Source organism: Schistosoma haematobium, chromosome 4, assembly GCF_000699445.3.
Source record: "Schistosoma haematobium chromosome 4, whole genome shotgun sequence".
Taxonomy (NCBI): Eukaryota; Metazoa; Platyhelminthes; class Trematoda; order Strigeidida; family Schistosomatidae; genus Schistosoma; species Schistosoma haematobium.
In genome coordinates, this window is record NC_067199.1 from 27,393,052 (window position 1) to 27,418,262 (window position 25,211).

Genomic DNA, 25,211 nt, shown 5'->3' on the forward strand with positions numbered 1-25,211 from the left:
TTATTACTTAGCAATAAGAAGAATATGTTAAAAGAAATAAACTTATAAATGTTCAACGACAGAAATATATAATTTAAAAATCAATTTAGTCCTGGTTAAATGAATGAAGGATACAATAATCAAAAGTTTAAATCAAGAAAACTACAGCCAAATTGTAAAATTTAAAAACAGAGAATGGGTTTAAGAAAAGAAAAACACTAGAACTTTAACGCTTTTAAACTCATCTATTTAGTTTATTTCATTTTGCCATTAGTTTATGTGGTTGTATTCTTTTCAACAACTATATATATATTAGTAGTGCGTAATAACGTAGAAACTATAAACTGTATCGACATTTACGAACCGCGATAAAAAACCAGTTCAAACAAAAGTCTTTTTTATCACATACATTATTTATTTGTATTCAAGTGACAAAAAAATGAAAAGAAATCATCAAGCTGTTTGTTGTTTGATTTGTTTTCTGAAGCAACCAATTATCCGAAGGTTTTACACCTATTATTGGTTTAAATAAAACTTTAGAAAAACAACTTACAAATCAGATGTATGTAAAATAGCAAAACAGTGTTAACGGGTTAAAATGACTGAGATAGGATACGGTCAGATGCAATTCAAGTTTTATTTCTTTCAATGTTCGATTGGATACCACAAATAAACAAATAATACTTATCTGTTGTGTTCCATGTAAAAAAAAACATAAGAAGAATGGATATCTGTACATATATGTGCATTGACATTCAATAACAGTATAACTATTCATACTTCAATGTAATTAAATGAGGAAAATGGCATGAGAAAATAAACAAAACAACAACCGTGAATCATAACAACAAAAGGAACCCAATAACAACATTTACGATCTACTAACAAAAAAATATGATGATCATTTGTTAACTAAAGCTGATCAATCAGTCAGTCAGTCAGTAACAACGTAGAACTACGTACGTACGTACACCAGTTCGAGTTGCCATACCACATTAGCACAGAGATGCAGTTGTCGACTCAAATTCCGTACTGATAGAGGTAGTAAGAGTATAAGCAGTAAAAGGGAACATTAAGGCTTGAAGATGTTATTCAAGGAGTATAATCCAGTGAAATAAATTTGGGAAGAGAAAAAAGAGACAAGGAGGAATCAGGAGATTAAAATTTGGGAAAACACAAAGATTGGATGCAATTACACCATTGCAAACGATTTTGAGCCATGTCATTCAGGGTCTCTAACCATCGGTTGCTATTGTCTCGCGGTCCCCAACCAGGCAGTCTACACCTACCAACATGACTCAGACCATTTGTCAGTGACTTCATGGACTTGTGCCATGTTTTGGTCTGGCCACCCCTAGCTTTCTTCCAATCTACTCCTATACCACTGAACATCGCACGTCGAGGCAGTCGGTCGTTGGGCATACGTAACACGTGTCCAAGCCATCTCAACTGATGAAGTTTCAATACTTCATCAATTGACTTGCCATCCTTAACTAGTACCCGTTTCCTAACAACTGCGTTACTTACTCGATGGTCCCAAGATATAAGTGCAATGTTTCAAAGACATCTATGATCAAATACTAGTAACCTACCAATATCCTCTACTCCTACCGGCCATGTTTCACTGCCATAAAATAGGACGGAACGAACTACTGCGCAGTAAACACGTCCTTTGGTTGATAGACAAATATCTCGCCTACGCCATAAATGGCGCAAGTTGGCAAAAGCTAGTCGATCCTTCTGTATCCGTGCTGAGATTTCGTCACACACCAGACCACAAGGGCTGATGAGACTTCTAAGATAAGTGAAGCGATCGACACGCTCAATTACTTCACTCCCTATCATTAGTTCGGGTGTCAATACAACTCAATCCTGAAGCAACATTTTGCATTTCGAGGAGGGAGGATCACATCCCGAACATGCTTGCATTGTTGCTTAGAGTGGTCAGAAAACCCTGCATTTTGTCAGCGTCTTCACCAAATAGAACTATGTCATCGGCATATTCTAAGTCAAAAAGTGAATCACAAGACAGGAGTTCAACCGCTAGAAATTTAGATGGGGAAAGTGTCATCTCTAAAAGCACGTCCACGATAAAGTTAAACAAGAATGGATAGAGTGGACAGCCCTGACGAACACCACATGTGGTAATCAATTCTGATGACAGTTCGCCATAAGCTCTCACTCGACCTGTTGTGTTCGAGTAGAGAGCCTTTACAAGGTTAATGTACTTCTTTGGTACTCCTTTCAGTGACAAACACTGCCACAGAACCTCACGATCAACAGAGTCAAATGCTGCCCTAAGGTCGAGAAATACTACGATTGTGGGGCGTCTGAATGTGTGTCTATGTCCTTGGACCTGACGTAGTGTAAATATCTGGTCTATACAACCACGTCCAGGTCGAAAACCAGTCTGGTTTTCTCTAGTCTACTCTTCACGAGCTTTAGTTAGGCGTCGAAGTATTATTGAAGCTAATATTTTATACACCATATTAGTCAAACTGATTCCACTGTGATTGTCACAAGAGGACTTTTGTCCTTTCTTATAGACTGGCACAATCAGTGATTGAGACCAGTCAGATGGGATTACGTCCAGTTCCCAAATTCTACCTAAGACCTCAGTAATATCACTGCTAATACTGGACCACTATCCTTAACAATCTCAGGAGTGAACCTGTCAGGGCCTGCTGCTCTCCCTCGCTTCAGATTTCCTATGGCTTTTTCAACTTCGTAAATAGTCGGAGGACCTACATTAACTTGCCATTCAGGTTGACTGGAGATCATGGGAAACCGAAGTGTGGCTGAAGGCCACTTGAACTGATCCCTGAAGTGTTCTGCCCATCGATCCAATCTCCTGGATTGAGAATGTGTAATATGTCCATCTTTCTCTCAGACTGTTTCGCTAACGGTCGGTTTCCTTAACAAGTCTGAACAATTGTCTGCTATTACCTATTGCCGCTACCTTTTCCATCTCTCTTGCTTTCGCTACCCACCACTGTTCACGATCATTGCATAGACTTCTTGTCAGCTTGCGCTTAAGCTGACTCCGCTCTTCATTATGTTCAGAGCCAGGTGGAATGAGTTCTCGAGCATCAATCAATGCGATAGATGCTGTTGAGATCCAGTGTTGCTCCCTAACCTTACGGGTTACCTTACTGGCAGATATCACTGCTGTTTCCACAGCTTTTCGGATATCATTCCATGCTGCCTCAGAGTGGGCATCACATACATGGCTGCGTAACTGTTTTCCTAGTTGTTCCTGAAATATATTCTTAGCTTGACTATCATTAAGTAGGGCCCTAAGAGGTTTCCTTGCAGCGTCTTTCCTACGTCCAGTAAGACGCAGGCAGATACGCGCTCGTACGTTGTTACTGACTGACTGGAGCATGACCTGAATCTAAGCATGTGCTCCAGTATGAGCGACACTCTTCTATCGAGCCACTCCATCGGTGGCTGATAGCGATGTGATCTATTCGAGTCCAACGTTGGGACGAATTAGGGGATCGCCATGTCACAAGATGCCTTTCCTTATGCTTAAAGTTAGTGTTTGCAAGAAACAGGAGGTTATCTGAGCATAGCTGTAACAGACGGTCACCATTATCTGTTCTTTGAGTCACGACACCATAATATCCACGAAGGTGTCTTTCCCTATCGCTTAGTTTACCTACTTGAGCATTAAAGTCCTCAGCCACTATTACTACATAAGAGTGCCTAGCTTTTAGGAGGAGGTCAGAGAGCTTTCTGTAAAACTCATCTTTTACATCATCTGAGCTGCAGTTAGTGGGAGAATAGGCAGAGACGACGAAGAGGCAACGACGAGTGTCCCTATCTTTCCGAGTCCTTACTGTCCCGTTTAGTCGGACAGCGCACAAACGACCATCTACTGGGATCCAGTCTAAGAGAGCTAGTTCTGCCCTAGGACTCAATACTATACCTACGCCGGCGAGGCCGCGGGAAGCAGAATCAGGGCTTCCAGATACACGAAGTGTGAATCGAGTTGGTTCTTTATTTTGACATGGTGAGGTCAAATGAATGACGCTACTCGGATCCTGTATGCGCGTTTCGAAGACGCAGCACACATCGATGGCACGAGATTCTAAAGTCCCAACTGAGGAAGCCTGTTGTCCTATTTGGCACAGTGTTCAGACGTTAAAAGCTCCTACGTGTAGTTTAGAGAGTGGTTTCAGTAGGTCAGGAATAACGTTCCGCGTACTCGAATCGTTTGCAATAGCGGTGCGAGATGATAAAGAGACGTGAGAAGGGTTAGTCATGGAGATAAGAGAGGTATTAGGAGGTATAGGAAGGAGTTGAATGTGACCAACTTTGTCTCATGTGCTGTTACGAGTATGTGGGCTGACATCACTTCCCGGCTGCCCACACCGTGCAAGGGTATTTCTTGAGGAACCTGGAAAGGAAGTCGGATTAGTGTTCGTCTTAACGACCTGGGAGCGTGACCGCAGAGCCCAAGAGATAACTGTTTGAGGCCGGTCGCGCACGGCCTTGTTGTGGGAGGTCTCAAACATGTTAGCTCCGTTCTTTAAAGGGCCCTACTGCAGGAGACGGAAATCCGTGAGGTAAGGTGAGGCGTGACATTTTTAGGGTCGACCTTTTCTAACCCCTTCCTTCCTTGTGAGAAGGCAGTATCGCTGCAGATGCCGGTTGTAGGAGGAAAACACCTTACTGCTGTCACATCTCTCTACAGTCGGCAGTACGAATTCGCCCTCAGACCTTGAGTTGCTGCTTTTAGTCTTACCGTTCTCCAATCGACCTGCATGGCATGGTAGAACCTACAGGAACATATGTCCCAGCCAATATAGCTCGGTTGGGTCAATACAATAGGCCAGCCCGACCACCGCATCAAGGTAGCAGCTACGGTCGGGAAGCGATCAATATACCGTAACAAATTCAAAGGAAAGACAATGACCGATACATCTAGCTTTAAGACAAAATAATTCCACTAAACAGATCAAAAGCTTTCTTTAGAAATAAAGAAAATACAATCAGTATCAAAAGCATTTGAATTATTGAAAAAAAACAAAAATAATACCTGACAAATTAGTCAAATGTTCAAACAACCTTGTGATCTCGTTGTTTACTGAAAAAGAGAACTTCATGAAAGTATGGTTAACAAGAAATGGTGCAAAGAAATCGTCTAGGCAAACGTCTGAGTAAAAATTAGAACAAGTTATGAATGCGAATCGGATGAATAAATACACAAGGAAGTGTAGTCTTTCATATACAATTCAATGATAACTACAAAATAAAAATTACAATAAGTAAAGCGTTAAAAAATCAAAAATATCCATATTTCTGTATAAATAATACAAATAAATGAGCTCAGGCGAAGAAAAGACGAAGCACAGAATATACTCACAGATAAAACGACATGAAAGGATAAGACTACGAAAAATTTTATTGTTTTGGCTTCTTTTCAAAATATTTAAAATCCTAATAAAAGAAAAATTTAAAATGTAGCAATCAGTTAAATCTATATTCAAAGAAATTTTTATGAGCATATATTAAAACCTGTGCATAAATACCGTCTCGCAGTGAACACAATATAATATCAAAGTCAAAATAGAACGTCTACTATTAATATAACAAGTTAGCTCAGATGGTAACGGAGTAATTTAAATATATATAGGGAGAGAAAGTCCAAACGATAAACAAATAAATTATAAGTAGCAAAATAACCAATACAAAACTTAATGTAACTCAGCACTGTCGTGTATTTACTTTTAAGTAAACTAGACATAAAGCCAAGTCGAGCAAACTGAAGCAAACAGAGTTAGGTCTGAATCTAAGAAACAATGATAAATATGCTACTGATTGTGATGTAAGTATAAGTCAGATACGGACCAGTAAATCCGGACTAATTTACTAATTTGATATGTTGCAAAATTATAGTCATAATGAAACAAAACTTTCTCAACGTCCCTCTATTATTCTATTAATATTAACCTTAAATTTAAACCTAAAAAATAGTTTATCACATTCGCAATAAATCACAATCATGTTTAGCAATAGTGTAACTTACAATGAGAAAAACAGCAGCTAAGAGAATCGCTTTTACTTTCACGTCTAAGTCCATCGGAAAAGAAACTCCAAAATTATCTGCATCAGTAAAGAATTCTTGGACAATATTGCTCCATTTTCTCGTAATTCTACCTATTTCGACAGTACCGTCAGCAGAAGTTACCTTGAAAAGATTATTTAAGAGATATTAAAGATTAATTAACCGGATCAATTCTAAGATCCGCAGGTAAAAACAAACACAAACAATCATTAAGCTAAATGAGTTAGATGAACTTCACGGCGGATCTCTTTGTATGTCAGTCAGTCATCATCAACATAAAGCCTGGTAAAGGTGTGCGTTGACACAAGTTACCATATCACCTTAGTATAGCAAGATGAAATTGACAAGATGTATAGAAAAAGAGAAATAATAAAGTTGCAATGAGGATGAACATGATGAAGCATTGAGAATAGAGTTTAGAAAAGTAGAATGGAGAGGCATTTCTGGAGAAATACTGAGAAGAGAAAATGCGTCTATTCTATTGTGAACAATTCTGAGCCGTATCACTCCAACCACAGATCACGGCTATCACGAAGACCTCAATCAAGTAGTCAACGTCAACAATCATTGAAGTACACAAGAAATGAACGAAATAAGTTTGAAGTGTAGTGACAATAAAATAAAAGTTCGTGAAGAATCTACAATAATGATAATAATGAAACAAATTTGTATTTTAACTGTTCATCGGTGATTCTTTTTGATGCATGGAGATGAGGCAGGAAAACAAAATCTATGGTGATTTCACAGACAGGAAAATAGAAAACTTTTTCAAATATCTGGCAGCTAACAAAAGACATTGAAACAGACTATATATTCCGTAAAGACTGATTTCAATGTACAACAAATAAAACCGGGTTACAGATTCTTATCACTTCACAACAGATCTTTGTACACTAAGCAAACTTTTTAACTAAGCTTAATTTCTTTCCTAAAACGTTAGAGAACTAACCTTTTGATAAGCAGAGACTAGAATCACACAAACAAAAATTCCAATAAATATGACAGGTACACTATGAACGATGTACGTAATCCGAAAGAAAAAGGATAGAAAAAAAACCCAGACGAAGTAGATTATCACTGATTGAAATCATGAGTCAGTTGAAGCTAGAACACTATGGAAAACCTGGGAGCACTGGACGGCCGTTTCCTACTAGACTGATAGATCCTGCGTTCGAATTTCGCGGGGTGCGGGATCGTAGATGCGCACTGCTGAGGAGTCCCATACTAGGACGAAACGGCCAGCCAGTGTTTCCAGGTTTTCCATGGTGGTCTACCCTCAATTGACTCATGATTTCAACCAGTGAAATTTCTAAAATCCCCAAAAAACCCCTTCTGATAAAGTGGATTACCATTAATTTCAAGTAGCACAATGAACAAAATTATACAAAGTGACAAATAAAGTCTATTTTGACAGTATTTATCGTCAACAGAAACAATAATTTAAATGTTAATAAGAAAGTATACCTTAAATATTATATCCGATCCTAAACATTCACAAAAACAACATGATGGACCATGTATTTGCAGAACTGTACTCTGGTTATTATCCAAAATGTGGTAATCAAGATTACAACCACTAAATACTCGTTTCACATAGCCGATACAATTTCCAGCTGGAGACTGAACTTCAAGTTCCTCTTGACAGCATTCTAAACACCTAGACCAAATCAATTAACACATCAATTAACTTTTACAAAACGAAACAATCTGATCTCAGAAATCACATTAGGAAATCATGTTACGGTAGCAAACGTAATCAATCCCTGATAAAAGTAGTTTCACTAATGATGGATTTGTTCGTAGTCAACAATAATCTAAACCATATTTTTACATCACAAACTAAACTGTGTACTTACAGTTAGTTAAGCAGTGGTTGGTGACACTACAGTACTCGACAGAATCGAAAAAAACCAAAACAATAGACGAATTCGAAAGTAAATATAGGTGGAGAACGACTGTTTTCCCCGTTCTACTGGTTACAGGATGGAGATAACTAACCCATAGAAGAATACACCAAATGTAAACTGAAACCAGTGAAGGATTACCAGCACCACCACATTCTCAATAATATACATCATTTCCCTGGCCATCTTTTCACCAATCTACTGTTATTTCTCAACAGCCTTCAAACTGGGCAAGGTGACAATCCCTTACTTTGATGCACAGTTCTAACTTGAACTAAAGCACGAATGGAAAAGCCTTGATGATGTAGTCATAACACGCCATCACATGAACTAATGACCACACTAAACCTCATTCAAAAATGTTGGTTTCATAAGTTGAATCCATGACCAGGGTGAAAATGGAACACAGCGTTCAAGATAGTATGTGTTAATCTTCAAGTCTTATATCATTAGCTTACCTATAATAATATAGCATTGATTAATCTTGAATTCTGTACAAAGTGAACACAAATTGAATACCTCATTGTCTTTGAGTTTGTATGAATCTGTCGTATTTTCTGTTTTTTGTTGACAGTTAAACATTATTTTCCTCACATAATATTCTAAATGAACAGTTCTTCATTTAGAATTGATCAAAACACTGTCCAAAAAGTACACCTATGATTGATGGGAATGATTAATAAATTTTACGTTATTGGTGCAGTATACTTCAAAGATAATGGCCAATATTCACAAAATTCTTCTTTTACTCAAGTAACCTCGTGTAGGAAAACAAAAATCAAGGGCTAATTACTTCATTACTTATATATATAGAAGCTCGGGAGTGTAAAATACTTAACTTCTATAACTGCCCATAAATTAATGTAAGGACTTTCAAATGACTTTGGAATAAGCTTATTTGTATAGCAAATTCAGAAGTGAAAATATATCAATACTAGTTCGCTAATCAGAGAAAACTTAAGTTTCTTTTGCATACCTAAAGCCTCAATTGTTGTTTCGTGTGTAACATTTTTCTGTTTGCTAGTGGAAACTAATCCATCCTCATGTTTTCACGGTTGTATTCTCAAGACTGAAACATTTATGGCTCTGACCAAAAGCTCTAATATATTTCTCGAAAAAATAAGAATATCTAGCAAGCTTGTACTAGTATAACGAGATCAAGCCCCATTACTTATTTAGGTTTACAGCCGGAGATGTAAGCTAATGTAATAATCTAGACGTATAAAAGATGTATGTAAAATGTAAGTATTAAGATAGAAATTTAATTTTTACTAAACTAATTGTAAATGAAAAAATATGATGCAAAGACAAGTTGGAAGGTTAGTGTACACATAAAAAGACATCAAGCAGATGACTTAAAACATTTAAGAGCAGAATTAGAATAACTGAATAAGAAAATATGTAGCAAAAATTAAGATATGTTCGTCATGTGTACAAAATCTGTGGTCCCAAAAAAATTTACTGAGATAATTGGGAATAGATTGGTTACTTTTACAAATGCATACCGAACTGAATAAACTGACATTCGACTAACGTCAAACCCTTTCGATAAACCACTGATATAATGGGGACAAGAATAACAGAGATTAAGAATAATCAAAATCAGTTAGCAATAAAGCATTTTGTCCAGGCAGGTTTGTAAGTGTTCAGGATATTATTATACATACTTCACCATTAAATAAGCGTCTCACTGTGAGTTGAAATGAATACAAGAAGGAATGAACAAATGCAATTTAATGTGAAATGACTTCAAAACAGCTGGGAGAAAAAGTACTTATGTCAAACAGCTACCTTTTTTGAATAGATATACGTTTGATAGAAATTAGTCATAAGATCAAATTGAAAAGTTTTAAATCTTTTTCTACAGATGCTACTATGAGTAAAAATGTAAGTCTGTTGATATTTTCGTAATTTTTATTTTCAGATCCTCTTTGAAGTATTTAAAAATAATTTGTTCTTGCGTTAAAATTTCCTCGGTAATTAATAATGAATCTCAATCTCAAGAGTGATGTTATGACGTACGTACTTCTTTAGCATTATTATAAGATTTTTGTAATTCTCATAACACATCATTGATTTACATAACTTATTTAGTCATAAATTAAAGTGTCTTTACCATGTAAATTTGATCAGCTTGTGAAAAAGAAATTACGCAAATAAATAATCAATTTTTTTAAAGTAAAACTTCAGTATTTTCATTACAATAAGTAAAATCGTGAAAGAAAACACTTGTATTCCAAGTAAAACAGTAAAAGTGATATCATAAAAGAAAAAAACTTATTATACTTACGAACAACAAGGGTAACAATCACATCGAAAAGGTCGAATTGCACGGATAACTTCAGAGTTATTATTGTTTAAAATATGTAATACGAAAGGTCTTGATGCTCCACAGAATGCACGTGAACAAAAGTCAGATTCTACGGAAAATAGAAAGATTACAAAACCCAAACTAATTAATACCTGTTTTGCATCACTCATTAATCAAGATAATAAAAATATTGTTCAGATAATTCGAAAACAGTGGAAGCTAAACACATCACTTAGTGGGAATACACTATTCAGTACTACGTATGTATCATTACCAAGGTTTGATTTGATAATTTCGAATAAATTGAGCATTGAGTAGATTGTTTTAAATAAATAATATATTTGTAATATCCCAATGAGTAAAAAATTAGATTTTCTGACCAATTTTCTACTCATTGGGATATTACAAATATATTATTTTTTATATTCAGTACTACATTGTATGGTTCTCAGAACTAACCGAATCGACAGTCGAATACTCTGCAACCTAGGTTTTCTATTTTAACTAATGAAAGAACTTAGAAAAATTACACTTGATACTTTACATTGATCATTTACCGTTCAGTAAATAACACATGGTCTAGCCCATAGTCACTGGTTGCAAAGTATGCTAGCTAAGGCTCAAAACGCTTAAAGGTAACGTCTTCAACGTCAGCACAACAAGACTAAGGTTCGAAAATCCGCAGATATAACTGGCTGGTAACTGCTAATTAACACCCCCGCTGGTTTCTCTACTTTCTAAAACTTAGCTCTAACTAAAATGTCGATATCATTAGTAAACTGTATTAACAAAATAACACAGTCTAAATAAAACAATCAACGCTAGAGAAGACAAGCCAAAAAATATTTGAAAAGGGCAGGAGTATGTTGTTATTTTTAAGCTTTCCTATAACACTCATACATCTAGCATAGTAAAGAGAGTTTTGATAGTCAGTCAGTCAGTAACAACGTAGAACTACGTACGTACGTACATCAGTTCGAGTTGCCATACCACATTAGCACAGAGATGCAGTTGTCGACTCAAATTCCGTACTGATAGAGGTAGTAAGAGTATAAGCAGTAACATGGAACATTAAGGCTTGAAGATGTTATTCAAGGAGTATAATCCAGTGAAATAAATTTGGGAAGAGAAAAAAGAGACAAGGAGGAATCAGGAGATTAAAATTTGGGAGAACACAAAGATTGGATGCAATTACACCATTGCAAACGATTTTGAGCCATGTCATTCAGGGTCTCTAATCATCGGGTGCTATCATCTCGCCCCTAGATTTCTTGCAACCTACTCCTATACCACTGAACATCGCACGTCGAGGCAGTCGGTCGTTGGGCATACGTAACACGTGTCCAAGCCATCTCAACTGATGAAGTTTCAATACTTCATCAATTGACTTGCCACAAGAGGACTTTTGTCCTTTCTTATAGACTGGCACAATCGGTGATTGAGACCAGTCAGATGGGATTACGTCCAGTTCCCAAATTCTACCTAAGACCTCAGTAATATCACTGCTAATACTGGACCACTATCCTTAACAATCTCAGGAGTGAACCTGTCAGGGCCTGCTGCTCTCCCTCGCTTCAGATTTCCTATAGGTTTTTCAACTTCATTAAGATTCGGAGGACCTACATTAACTTGCCATTCAGGTTGACTGGAGATCATGGGAAACCGAAGTGTGGCTGAAGGTCAGACTTTTAATAATAAACCGTTAGTTTAGATAACAAACAACTTGACAATCAGTTGTACATAAACGTACAATCGTATCCCGTTTACACAAGATAAATTTACATTGAATACTCTCTGTTACTGTTAAACTTGTAAATGAAACAAAGAATGTGAATAACCATTTCAATTGCGATATTTTTAAGTTTTGAATGAGATTTCGAAATGACGAACAATTTTAGGTGTTACACGTAAAGAATATAGAATCAGAAATTTGATATCAAATGCAGTCAAAAGTTTCCAAAATCAACAAGCCATAACAAAACAAAACGTGTTCGTTCAAACGTTTTAACAAATATTTATATTATACATAGGCGACCAAAATGCTTAACTGTGAAATATCCAAAACAATAGATTCAAACCAAAGCAAATATTTTGAGTTATCCAATCTATTCCCATCATATGTTAGATTGAATCGTCATTACAGGAAAAGTAAATTCAGGACACCTTTTAAAAGGTTGACACAATGACTAACAAACCAGATATGCGCTATCCCATATGTATATTATTGAGAATGTGGTGGTGCTGGTAATCCCTCACTGGTTTCAGTTTACATTTGGTGTATTCTTCTATGGGTTAGTTATCTCCATCCTGTAACCAGTAGAACGGGGAAAACAGTCGTTCTCCACCTATATTTACTTTCGAATTCGTCTATTGTTTTGGTTTTTTTCGATTCTGTCGAGTACTGTAGTGTCACCAACCACTGCTTAACTAACTGTAAGTACACAGTTTAGTTTGTGATGTAAAAATATGGTTTAGATTATTGTTGACTACGAACAAATCCATCATTAGTGAAACTACTTTTATCAGGGATTGATTACGTTTGCTACCGTAACATGATTTCCTAATGTGATTTCTGAGATCAGATTGTTTCGTTTTGTAAAAGTTAATTGATGTGTTAATTGATTTGGTCTAGGTGTTTAGAATGCTGTCAAGAGGAACTTGAAGTTCAGTCTCCAGCTGGAAATTGTATCGGCTATGTGAAACGAGTATTTAGTGGTTGTAATCTTGATTACCACATTTTGGATAATAACCAGAGTACAGTTCTGCAAATACATGGTCCATCATGTTGTTTTTGTGAATGTTTAGGATCGGATATAATATTTAAGGTATACTTTCTTATTAACATTTAAATTATTGTTTCTGTTGACGATAAATATTGTCAAAATAGACTTTATTTGTCACTTTGTATAATCTTGTTCTTTATGCTCATTGAAAATGATTACTAGATTAGTATTAGGTTTTGATGTTTTGTGAGATTATCGCGGGGGTCATTATTTTGTTTTTAATGATCCTATCGGCTTGCCATTGTCTTGTTAACTTATAACATATTTTCATTTTGAAGCAAGCAACAAGATTCTAGTGTTAAATTTCACAGTAAATCTTAAAAAACTTATATAACTCACCTTCGTAACATCGATATACACTTTGTCCCAATGTGTTGTAACAGGTATAGCGATTTTGCACTTCATAAGGCACGAATGCTGAATGCAGTTGTATGGGAAAAAATACCTCATGGTAAGTGAATTTAAACAACTTTCTTGCGTAAAATACAAAATACTATCAATAGAAGCTAATTAAGTCTAATAATCTTTAAGAACGGAAGCCGCACTGAATACGTTATTGGTAAGCTTTATCATAGGACTTATCAGTACCTTTATTTGATATCAAGCACGCAAATATAATTCAAAATTATTTTTTGTTTACATTGTCAAACCTATCACGTTGTGTCTACTCTCTTAACGAGCGACTTTTAATTTAGAACTTCATTAATATATCGCTGTAATGTTGTTAAAAAACTCATGCTGCAAAATTAGCTATGTCAAATCTAAATAATACATATGTTAAAAACATCAAATTTAAATTGATTGAAAATTAAACCAACTTCGTAACCTAATACAAGCTGAAAATAGATAAACTATCTTCCAAAGTTTGTTTGTCTGATCATTTGCTATGAATAAATCACTGAATTATTTAACCAGCTAAGCTTAGCTGGTCACTACTTTTTCTGAGGTAACGTTAACAAATACAAACAATTATCTGCTACTATCTGTTACCTATCCCTTACGTCTTTTACCAGAAAGTTCTCGTAAGGAGTTGGTAAAAACTACCTAGAACTAATTTTCGCAGATTCATGAAACTCATTGGAACAGCAGCGATAAGTGAAGATTTTAAGATATTTTGGTTAAAGTCGCTTACTTGATGATACCAGGCATCAAACAGATTTTGCTCCAATGTTAAACCAAAGATGAATAAGAACATACTTGACGATTTCATTAGCAAGTCTAGCTAATAAAAAATCTAGTAAAATATTTGTCAAGTACATTCATATGCACATAGATTCAGTTAAAACATTTAGGAAGGTAACTGATCCTTTAGAGAATCACTGCAACGGTTATGGATAACGGAACTATGTTGATGACAAAGTTAATGGCAGTAATTACTTTGTCAATAATCTTTATTTACGACTGAAGATTATCAACCGGGACTGTAAGAAAGCTTCTATTTGAGCTCAAAACATGTATACCCAATTCATCAACCACAAGAACACTTACTTATTTACTCTTCCAATATATGAAGAGATTTCGGTGGGTTTCTCCTTTCAACCCATCGCACTGTGAGTAAACGATTTCTAACTTGAAAGTAAACTAAATGATTCTAACTTTATGAGGCAGTTTCGAAAGGCAATTTGTGCAAACGTTGATTACCGAAACAACTAAAGTTCTCAAAAATGATACAAATAACTATTCGGAAAAGAATCATTATGACTAAAAAGATCACTTGATTAACACAACAAATAATATTAATATCAGGAACATTACCACCTATCTTGAATCTAACTTGAAGATGGTTTAGGCTAATTTGTAAGTACTAAACGCAAACACTAACTAAGCAAACATAAGTCCATAACAATGTGGAAAGGTTGGTAGAACGTACATATGCAGAAACCAGTAAAAGGATGAAACATGTAAATTAATAGCAGGTGGCTTGATGGTTAATTAGAATATGTAAGAAATTGGTAAAAAAATCTACGATAATATTGCCCAGAATCACAGTGAAAGTTCCGCAATTAAACCCTTTAGCTCAAAGGACTCAAGAACGAAATAATTCGAAACCGTGTATCCTGTAAAGAGACGTTTTTGTAGAGAGTCAGGGCGATTGGTACTGATAGTTTGCTCAACCAGGATGAATAGAAATTAAAGAAATAACGCTCTCACTCTCAACAACAAGTTTCAAGCCTTGCAAGATCTACTCACAGAAGAGGAAGCTGCTGTGGAGAACAACTCAGTCAGTCAGTAACAACGTAGAACTTCGTACGTCAGTACATCAGTTCGAGTTGCCACACCACATTAGCATAGAGATGCAGTGGTCGATTCAAATCCCGTAGTAGTAGAGGTAATAAGAGTGTAAGCAGTAGTCGGGAAGATTAGTGTTTAGAGATGTTACTTAAAGAGTATAATACAGTGAAATAAATTTAAGAGGAGAAAAAAAGAGACAAGGAGGAATAAGGAGATCAAAATTTGGGAAAACACAAAGTGTATGCACCTGCGCCATTGCAAACGATTTTGAGCCATGTCATTCAGGGTCTCTAACCATCGGTTGCTATTGTCTCGCGGTCCCCAACCAGGCAGTCTACACCTACCAACATGACTCAGACCATTTGTCAGTGACTTCATGGACTTGTGCCATGTTTTGGTCTGGCCACCCCTAGCTTTCTTCCAATCTACTCCTATACCACTGAACATCGCACGTCGAGGCAGTCGGTCGTTGGGCATACGTAACACGTGTCCAAGCCATCTCAACTGATGAAGTTTCAATACTTCATCAATTGACTTGCCATCCTTAACTAGTACCCGTTTCCTAACAACTGCGTTACTTACTCGATGGTCCCAAGATATAAGTGCAATGTTTCAAAGACATCTATGATCAAATACTAGTAACCTACCAATATCCTCTACTCCTACCGGCCATGTTTCACTGCCATAAAGTAGGACGGAACGAACTACTGCGCAGTAAACACGTCCTTTGGTTGATAGACAAATATCTCGCCTACGCCATAAATGGCGCAAGTTGGCAAAAGCTAGTCGATCCTTCTGTATCCGTGCTGAGATTTCGTCACACACCAGACCACAAGGGCTGATGAGACTTCTAAGATAAGTGAAGCGATCGACACGCTCAATTACTTCACTCCCTATCATTAGTTCGGGTGTCAATACAACTCAATCCTGAAGCAACATTTTGCATTTCGAGGAGGGAGGATCACATCCCGAACATGCTTGCATTGTTGCTTAGAGTGGTCAGAAAACCCTGCATTTTGTCAGCGTCTTCACCAAATAGAACTATGTCATCGGCATATTCTAAGTCAAAAAGTGAATCACAAGACAGGAGTTCAACCGCTAGAAATTTAGATGGGGAAAGTGTCATCTCTAAAAGCACGTCCACGATAAAGTTAAACAAGAATGGATAGAGTGGACAGCCCTGACGAACACCACATGTGGTAATCAATTCTGATGACAGTTCGCCATAAGCTCTCACTCGACCTGTTGTGTTCGAGTAGAGAGCCTTTACAAGGTTAATGTACTTCTTTGGTACTCCTTTCAGTGACAAACACTGCCACAGAACCTCACGATCAACAGAGTCAAATGCTTCCCTAAGGTCGAGAAATACTACGATTGTGGGGCGTCTGAATGTGTGTCTATGTCCTTGGACCTGACGTAGTGTAAATATCTGGTCTATACAACCACGTCCAGGTCGAAAACCAGTCTGGTTTTCTCTAGTCTACTCTTCACGAGCTTTAGTTAGGCGTCGAAGTATTATTGAAGCTAATATTTTATACACCATATTAGTCAAACTGATTCCACTGTGATTGTCACAAGAGGACTTTTGTCCTTTCTTATAGACTGGCACAATCAGTGATTGAGACCAGTCAGATGGGATTACGTCCAGTTCCCAAATTCTACCTAAGACCTCAGTAATATCACTGCTAATACTGGACCACTATCCTTAACAATCTCAGGAGTGAACCTGTCAGGGCCTGCTGCTCTCCCTCGCTTCAGATTCCCTATGGCTTTTTCAACTTCGTAAATAGTCGGAGGACCTACATTAACTTGCCATTCAGGTTGACTGGAGATCATGGGAAACCGAAGTGTGGCTGAAGGCCACTTGAACTGATCCCTGAAGTGTTCTGCCCATCGATCCAATCTCCTGGATTGAGAATGTGTAATATGTCCATCTTTCTCTCAGACTGTTTCGCTAACGGTCGGTTTCCTAATACCGGTTTCCTTAACAAGTCTGAACAATTGTCTGCTATTACCTATTGCCGCTACCTTTTCCATCTCTCTTGCTTTCGCTACCCACCACTGTTCACGATCATTGCATAGACTTCTTGTCAGCTTGCGCTTAAGCTGACTCCGCTCTTCATTATGTTCAGAGCCAGGTGGAATGAGTTCTCGAGCATCAATCAATGCGATAGATGCTGTTGAGATCCAGTGTTGCTCCCTAACCTTACGGGTTACCTTACTGGCAGATATCACTGCTGTTTCCACAGCTTTTCGGATATCATTCCATGCTGCCTCAGAGTGGGCATCACATACATGGCTGCGTAACTGTTTTCCTAGTTGTTCCTGAAATATACTCTTAGCTTGACTATCATTAAGTAGGGCCCTAAGAGGTTTCCTTGCAGCGTCTTTCCTACGTCCAGTAAGACGCAGGCAGATACGCGCTCGTACGTTGTTACTGACTGACTGACTAGAGCATGACCTGAATCTAAGCATGTGCTCCAGTATGAGCGACACTCTTCTATCGAGCCACTCCATCGGTGGCTGATAGCGATGTGATCTATTCGAGTCCAACGTTGGGACGAATTAGGGGATCGCCATGTCACAAGATGCCTTTCCTTATGCTTAAAGTTAGTGTTTGCAAGAAACAGGAGGTTATCTGAGCATAGCTGTAACAGACGGTCACCATTATCTGTTCTTTGAGTCACGACACCATAATATCCACGAAGGTGTCTTTCCCTATCGCTTAGTTTACCTACTTGAGCATTAAAGTCCTCAGCCACTATTACTACATAAGAGTGCCTAGCTTTTAGGAGGAGGTCAGAGAGCTTTCTGTAAAACTCATCTTTTACATCATCTGAGCTGCAGTTAGTGGGAGAATAGGCAGAGACGACGAAGAGGCAACGACGAGTGTCCCTATCTTTCCGAGTCCTTACTGTCCCGTTTAGTCGGACAGCGCACAAACGACCATCTACTGGGATCCAGTCTAAGAGAGCTAGTTCTGCCCTAGGACTCAATACTATACCTACGCCGGCGAGGCCGCGGGAAGCAGAATCAGGGCTTCCAGATACACGAAGTGTGAATCGAGTTGGTTCTTTATTTTGACATGGTGAGGTCAAATGAATGACGCTACTCGGATCCTGTATGCGCGTTTCGAAGACGCAGCACACATCGATGGCACGAGATTCTAAAGTCCCAACTGAGGAAGCCTGTTGTCCTATTTGGCACAGTGTTCAGACGTTAAAAGCTCCTACGTGTAGTTTAGAGAGTGGTTTCAGTAGGTCAGGAATAACGTTCCGCGTACTCGAATCGTTTGCAATAGCGGTGCGAGATGATAAAGAGACGTGAGAAGGGTTAGTCATGGAGATAAGAGAGGTATTAGGAGGTATAGGAAGGAGTTGAATGTGACCAACTTTGTCTCATGTGCTGTTACGAGTATGTGGGCTGACATCACTTCCCGGCTGCCCACACCGTGCAAGGGTATTTCTTGAGGAACCTGGAAAGGAAGTCGGATTAGTGTTCGTCTTAACGACCTGGGAGCGTGACCGCAGAGCCCAAGAGGTAACTGTTTGAGGCCGGTCGCGCACGGCCTTGTTGTGGGAGGTCTCAAACATGTTAGCTCCGTTCTTTAAAGAGCCCTACTGCAGGAGACGGAAATCCGTGAGGTAAGGTGAGGCGTGACATTTTTAGGGTCGACCTTTTCTAACCCCTTCCTTCCTTGTGAGAAGGCAGTATCGCTGCAGATGCCGGTTGTAGGAGGAAAACACCTTACTGCTGTCACATCTCTCTACAGTCGGCAGTACGAATTCGCCCTCAGACCTTGAGTTGCTGCTTTTAGTCTTACCGTTCTCCAATCGACCTGCATGGCATGGTAGAACCTACAGGAACATATGTCCCAGCCAATATAGCTCGGTTGGGTCAATACAATAGGCCAGCCCGACCACCGCGTCAAGGTAGCAGCTTCGGTCGGGGAGAACAACTGGAAAGGGATTAAAACAGCACTAACTTCAGCATGCCAGGAGGTGCTGAGCTGCAAGGAGCGCCATCACAAGGAATGGATCTCTATCAAAACTCTGAGTAGGATAAAGGAAGAACAAGAAGTCGACAAGTGGTAGCAGTGGAACAAGAGTAGATAAAACCAAGCTACAGGTCAAATACACAGAAGCAAACAAAAGAGTGAAGGGGAGCATTAGGACCAGCAAACGGAAATACGTGGAAGGTCTTGCACTGACAGAGGAAAAGGTTGAAAGAAAAAGAAATATGAGACAAAAAATCTTTTAGACAGGTTGATGGCTTTAATAACGAAGTTGGACAATCAAGCACTGACAAAGCTTTATAAAACTTGAGATGGAATCCCAAATAACAGACTTTTAAATGAAGTATCAAAAAAGTTTATGGAACTTCCTCCAAACGCTTTCAATCAAACGTCCGGAATTTTGTTGTCAAAAAGGTAAAGTAATAGCAGTCAGTGGTGCATAAGACGTCCAAGGTAACAGTTGAAGATGAGATACAAATTCATACTTTCATATTTTATTCAATTTAGAAATTAATGAAAGAATTTGTATGAGAAAAATCAACATTGTTACCAAGTAAAACCGATAACCTGTCAAATTTTGCCTAAGGATTACATATCTATTTGGTGCCTCTTCGTACTAATGTTTGTGTTTAAATAATATAAAATAAATAGGGATTACAAGTTTTTTTTAAACTTGTAAAAACTGTACTACAAAATTACTTAAGTGTGTTTACAGATTATTCATCTTTACTTGATAAACAAGACTGTCTCAAACTAGTGATCAAAAACCAGATGCATACGTTCCTTACTGTAGATTAAAATAAACTCGTTCAATAATCCTTACTGACAGATCCACATAGCAAAATTACTACCGAAAAATCGACAACACTGTAATTATTAACCTGCATAAGCGAGATAATTAAAAGTAACTATTAAGCTATTTTATGAGCAGTTTCAGATATATGCTTAAGTTTTTTATCAACAGTCCATATAAAGCACCAAGATTAACAGTACGATTTGTAAGCAGAACCATATTTTGAGGTGCTGTAAAAACCTATTAACTCTTTAAATAAACTCACTACTGTAATTGTTAAGCTATATGCTAATGCAGATGTCTAATCAGGCATAAATTACTAGCAGATACTTTACGATTCCTGAAGTTTTTTGTCACTAATCAGTTAATAAACCACGAAATATTTCCTTACATTTTATAATGACGGCGGTTAACTATTTACTGACACTCGTAAAATCCATATAAGTAAAATTAGGGTTATAAAACTTAATCCCCACCTGAGCACTGATTTTCACAACCATAGAAACAATTATTGCTGAGGTACAGTAAACTAAAAAATAAGCTATACTAAAACACTAGCTCATGAATATAATTAAGAGTATTAGTAACTAATGTGGTTGCGACTAATTCTCACATAAATGCTAATACCTATACATATCTGTTTAAGTCTAATGTTATTTTTCCACGAAATCATTCCATGAATAATTATCTTTAGAATTAAAAAGAATACACTAAAAAGTGTATGTCTACGATTATGAAATAGACTGAAAGGTATTGTCTTCTCACTTTCGATAGCATCAATCACCTGCTTAATCAGCAATTGGTCAATTTGAGTCAAATACTCAAGGCCTGGAGGACAATTGATCACGGCTGGTCTTTGCATCCACATAACTAAAATAAAAAAAACCTTCAGTTATTTGTATCTATTGAATTATACGATATTATCACAGGTTCTTTGTAATTTTTTAAATGGAACAATAAGTCTAATGCTACTATATATTCAGAAAACTACAAAGGATTTACTTAACAATATAGTGAATGACTGATGACCACAGATAGACTGTGAATAGTGCTATCTATTTAAGTTACTGACAATGTGCTGAGGATAAACACAACTATAAAAAATTCTATGAGTTATCCAAACCTTACAGACACAAGCGTTCTTGAGTAGAGTAATAAAAAAGGTGTTGTATTCAAGGACCAAACTGTAAATGGAGTTAAAGTCATAATTGTCTTGTGATATATATATATATATATATATATATATATATATATATAATATTGGTGTACTTGAGTCAAATCTGACAGAAAAATGAAAGACTTTAGATCTATATTATTTTTCTGTGAGGTGAGGTAGGAAATCAATAATATAGCATTTGAACGTGTGGAATCACGATGAAATTTACACTAGAGACCATTAAATGGTTTGTCAACTAAAAACCCAACCACTTTAACCGTCCCTTACACAATAGTTAGTAAAATTCCGTCCTGGAAAGCTCTCAGCTTTTACAGACTAATACATTGATAATAAAGCTATTAGATGACAGCTTTAGGTCTTCAAAACTCCTGAACTTACCATGGTATAAAGTGACCCATGTAGCGGTTATGAATACTGATGTAACCAGGAGCTTGATGGAACTCAATAAACTAATACAAGTTCTTTCGCCAAACATTGGGATTTATTCTATATAGTAAAAACCAGTACTACTGAGCTTCCCGAAACTAAAGTAGGTAGATCAGATTAAAAACTTGCAGATAGGTGGAAATCAAGTCCATAGACCAATAAGTCACCTTAAGCTTAGGATCTAATACTTCAAAAGTACCTGTAATTTACCACTAGAACCAAAACTAAGGCCATCCGTCAGCTTTGAGTCGTAGACTACCGACAATTGAATAGAGAATATAAAAAACCTATGACCTTCACTGGTAACCCATCCATAATGACGTGGGGCCCAGTATTTAATATCTCGGAGGCGAGCTAGTACACACTGATTGACTTATTTGCGCTCGCCTTTTGGTGTTGAGGTTCGGTTCCAGAATTTCATTATCGCCTAATATTGGCAGTCTAGATACTCAAATGCACCAGCTCTTTCCAGTTAAGCAATAAATAACAAACTAGTATGTCCTGATTATAGATGATTGCGTTCACCCTAGAACATTGGGGTTGTTATTGTGATATAGGGTAAATGGTTGGTTGACTTTAATACTAAAGATTTTACGGTTTGAATCAAGGAAAATAGTTGAAAGATATGAGTCTCTGGTAAACAAACAAGTTTATTAGTCAATCAAGAAAGTAATATGAGTGGATAGATAATTAAATAAAAACAGCGAGCAGAGTTATAACAAAAGATAATGCACAGGAAGTAGCATAATAATAATCATTACATATAAAGCGATAGTGAGTGGATCCCAAGATACGTTTCACATATAAATAACAAGTCAAAACATCATTATGTTATTTCAACCCCCATTTAAGACAAAACACGGTAGGATGTCACTAAACACAAGATTTTTTAACGTTTTTTTGAAGCTACATATCAAGAGGGCTACATGGACATTTAGCAAGATCAGCTCTAAGAGCTTCTGGAAAAAGACCTGTAACCGTACCGAAATAACAATAAACGAGCACAAAAGAATCAACCGGTTAATAAAAGCTCGTAACGAGGCTGTTGCTTATTAAAAGTGTTGATATTAACGAGTGTCTTGGCGTAAGAATATGTAAAGTCCGTATGGAAGCCAGTACTTCGGCCGAGGATTCGTAAAGTTGCGGAATGCCTTTACAAACGGCCTAGACTTCACAAAAATAATCTTCAGTATCCAATGTCTTCGGAAACTGGAAAGGATTGCCCATGATAGAGTTGAGTGAAGAATGCTGGTGAGTGGCCTATGCTCTTCCATTATGATTAACAAGAGTAAGTAAATGATTAAGTATCCAATATTTCCGTACTCAGATAGTGACTGAGCTATTAGATAGTAGTTATTGTACTAACAAATACAACGTTCAACGGCGGTACTGACTGTCAATAGCATGGGCCTTTACATCACCATGACAATTAGCATGTACAGACTATCTCGCTCATTACACCTCACGACCATCAAGCTTCCTCATCTGATGACTGTAAACTTCAGGAACTGAGAGGACATGACTGAGGCGCTTCAGGCCTGATAAGTCTAAAACAATCATCTCTTCAGTCACATCAGATGTGAAGATCGGTAAGGCGATAGTGAAATAGCCCAATAAACACACTAGTGAGTCGGTTGACCATGATCAACAACCTACGGCACAAAACACAGAGATCACGGTCTTGCTAGTGAGGTACTCCATACGGGTCGCAAAACCCACAGGAGCCGGTCGGCTAGGAATTGACCAACACGCTTTAAACAACGACCTGCTTAAAAAGCAGAAGACCGATAGTGCTGTAGTGGAGCAGCAGGTAGTGAGACAAACCATCAAGTGCCTCTACATCGGCACAGGAGAACTGGGGAGTAAACTAGGGGGAGTGGGAAACATGCGCTCAGATCCGGAGATCATAACATTCATAAGTGAGTGATAAGCCAGAGACAGATTAATACTAAAATATATAAGCTTTAAAGCAGTTTTAAGTTGGTGCGCTTTATTATACACAAATTCACAAGTAAACTCATAAGGACATTATTTCCCAGCCACAGAATCCTTGAAGTTGAATAATATGATAACTGGTAAAACCTACGTTGGCCGTTGAACACCTAGGTAAGGCCAAAAATGGTTGGCATGGAAGCACTCAGTAGAGATGGCACGATTGGTAATGCAAGATTGATCATCTTGTGAAACCTCTTGCATTTTAAATTAAATACATCACTGTGTCACAACCGTGAATTTATTCTGTAATGGTATTTTGGAAAAAACAACACGGGCTATCACAATAGGACAAGTCAGTGCAGACGACCATGAAACTTTGACGTAATATCTTATAGATTAGGTTGTTATATCACGGAAAGTTCCTACTACTGGATTTCGTTTATTATTATAGTAGCATAAATAAGTTCACTAGTACCGGCCTAGGCCCAAGTAACCCAAACGTATCTAGCAGTGTAATGTCAGACTAATATATAAGACAAGATATTATCATGACTGAACAGACACCTAAAGTACTCAAACTTAAGACTTTGTCCCCGCCTTCGTTTCAATTGACGCCTTTCTGGCCCGACAACATCGAAGCCTGGTTCTGCTACGCAGAAGCCGACTTCCACGAGCACGGCGTGATCGACACACGTGCACAATTCCTCGCAGTAGTCAAGGCACTACCGCGCGAATTTAACAGGTACGTAACACCTAGTATGTTTACTAGTGATGTTTCCGATCCTTACGAAATCTTAAAACGCTCGATTCTTAAACGAGGAGACTTAACCGATCGACAAAGGTTAGATGAACTCTTCAATAACATCGACCTGCAACACGGTTCTGCGACAGACATGTTGCAACGGATGAGAGAGATTATAGGCCTAAGAACTTTCGACGAAGGTCTATTCAAACAACTCTTCTTGTCAAAACTTCCCCAACAGGTGCAAGCAGTTCTGGTCTCGTTCCAGAACAACGCCTTAGACGAGCTAGCTGCATCTGCCGACCGCATTCTAGAAATTACGAAACTTTCTACTACCGAGGTATTTTCAGTCAAAGAAAAGCCTCACACGACTCAGAATGACATAACCGACTTATGTCACACACTCACGCGTTATCTTTGTCTTAGTACCGACCGTAAGAGATCGCGCACACCACGTAGAAGCATTTCTCGTAAGCGATCTGTCTCTAGACCACGAGAGACAGATAACCCCGACTGGTGCTGGTATCATAACCAGTATGGGAAGTTTTCCAGAAATTGCAGAAAACCCTGCAATTTTCCCAACACGAAACCGACTGATTCGAAAAACAAATCGGGAAACTTCCAAGCCGGCACGCGTTAACGGCAACCGTAGCCGGCGAACATAGCCGTCTGTTATACGTCACAGATGTGACAACGAGAGTTCGCTACCTCGTCGATACTGGCGCAGAAGTTAGCGTTCTCCCAGCGAATCCCAACGATCGGCTTCAAGATTCGGCTTTAAACTTACAGGCGGCAAACGGAAAACCGATCGCTACGTATGGCAAAAGGTACGTTTACCTTA

At 37.8% G+C, this 25,211-nt stretch overlaps 1 protein-coding gene across 3 annotated transcripts; it reads right to left on the reverse strand.

Annotated features, from left to right (window-relative positions):
• Positions 1-283: 283 nt before the first annotated feature.
• On the reverse strand, positions 284-22,858 carry PLSCR1_1 (Phospholipid scramblase 1). 3 transcript variants are annotated; one of them, XM_051216111.1, is made up of 9 exons: positions 22,677-22,858; positions 20,856-20,960; positions 13,390-13,467; positions 10,247-10,376; positions 7,517-7,709; positions 6,014-6,175; positions 5,024-5,424; positions 533-667; positions 284-492 (listed from the first exon to the last, which is right to left on the reverse strand). In XM_051216111.1, the coding sequence occupies exons 2-7, from the start codon at positions 20,956-20,958 to the stop codon at positions 5,389-5,391; spliced, it is 702 nt and encodes a 233-aa protein (XP_051066665.1). In that variant the 5' UTR covers positions 20,959-20,960; positions 22,677-22,858; the 3' UTR covers positions 284-492; positions 533-667; positions 5,024-5,388. The 3 variants fall into 3 exon arrangements, with proteins under 3 accessions (XP_051066665.1, XP_051066666.1, XP_051066667.1); XM_051216113.1 differs by lacking the exons at positions 284-492; positions 533-667 and adding an exon at positions 21,646-21,753 and having other exon boundaries at positions 4,935-5,424; XM_051216112.1 differs by lacking the exons at positions 284-492; positions 533-667 and having other exon boundaries at positions 3,271-5,424; positions 7,517-10,376.
• Positions 22,859-25,211: the final 2,353 nt, after the last annotated feature.

What these genes read in the sequence shown, in the direction of transcription:
- PLSCR1_1 (XM_051216113.1), bottom strand. Translation starts at nt 21,742, where the DNA reads ATGTTTGGCGAAAGAACTTGTATTAGTTTATTGAGTTCCATCAAGCTC. An exon ending in GATCGGATATAATATTTAAG is followed by an intron (nt 6,176 to 7,516) that starts GTATACTTTCTT and finishes AATCTTTTCAAG; the next exon opens with GTAACTTCTGCTGACGGTAC. An exon ending in TAGCTGCTGTTTTTCTCATT is followed by an intron (nt 5,425 to 6,013) that starts GTAAGTTACACT and finishes TTCTTTTATTAG; the next exon opens with GATTTTAAATATTTTGAAAA.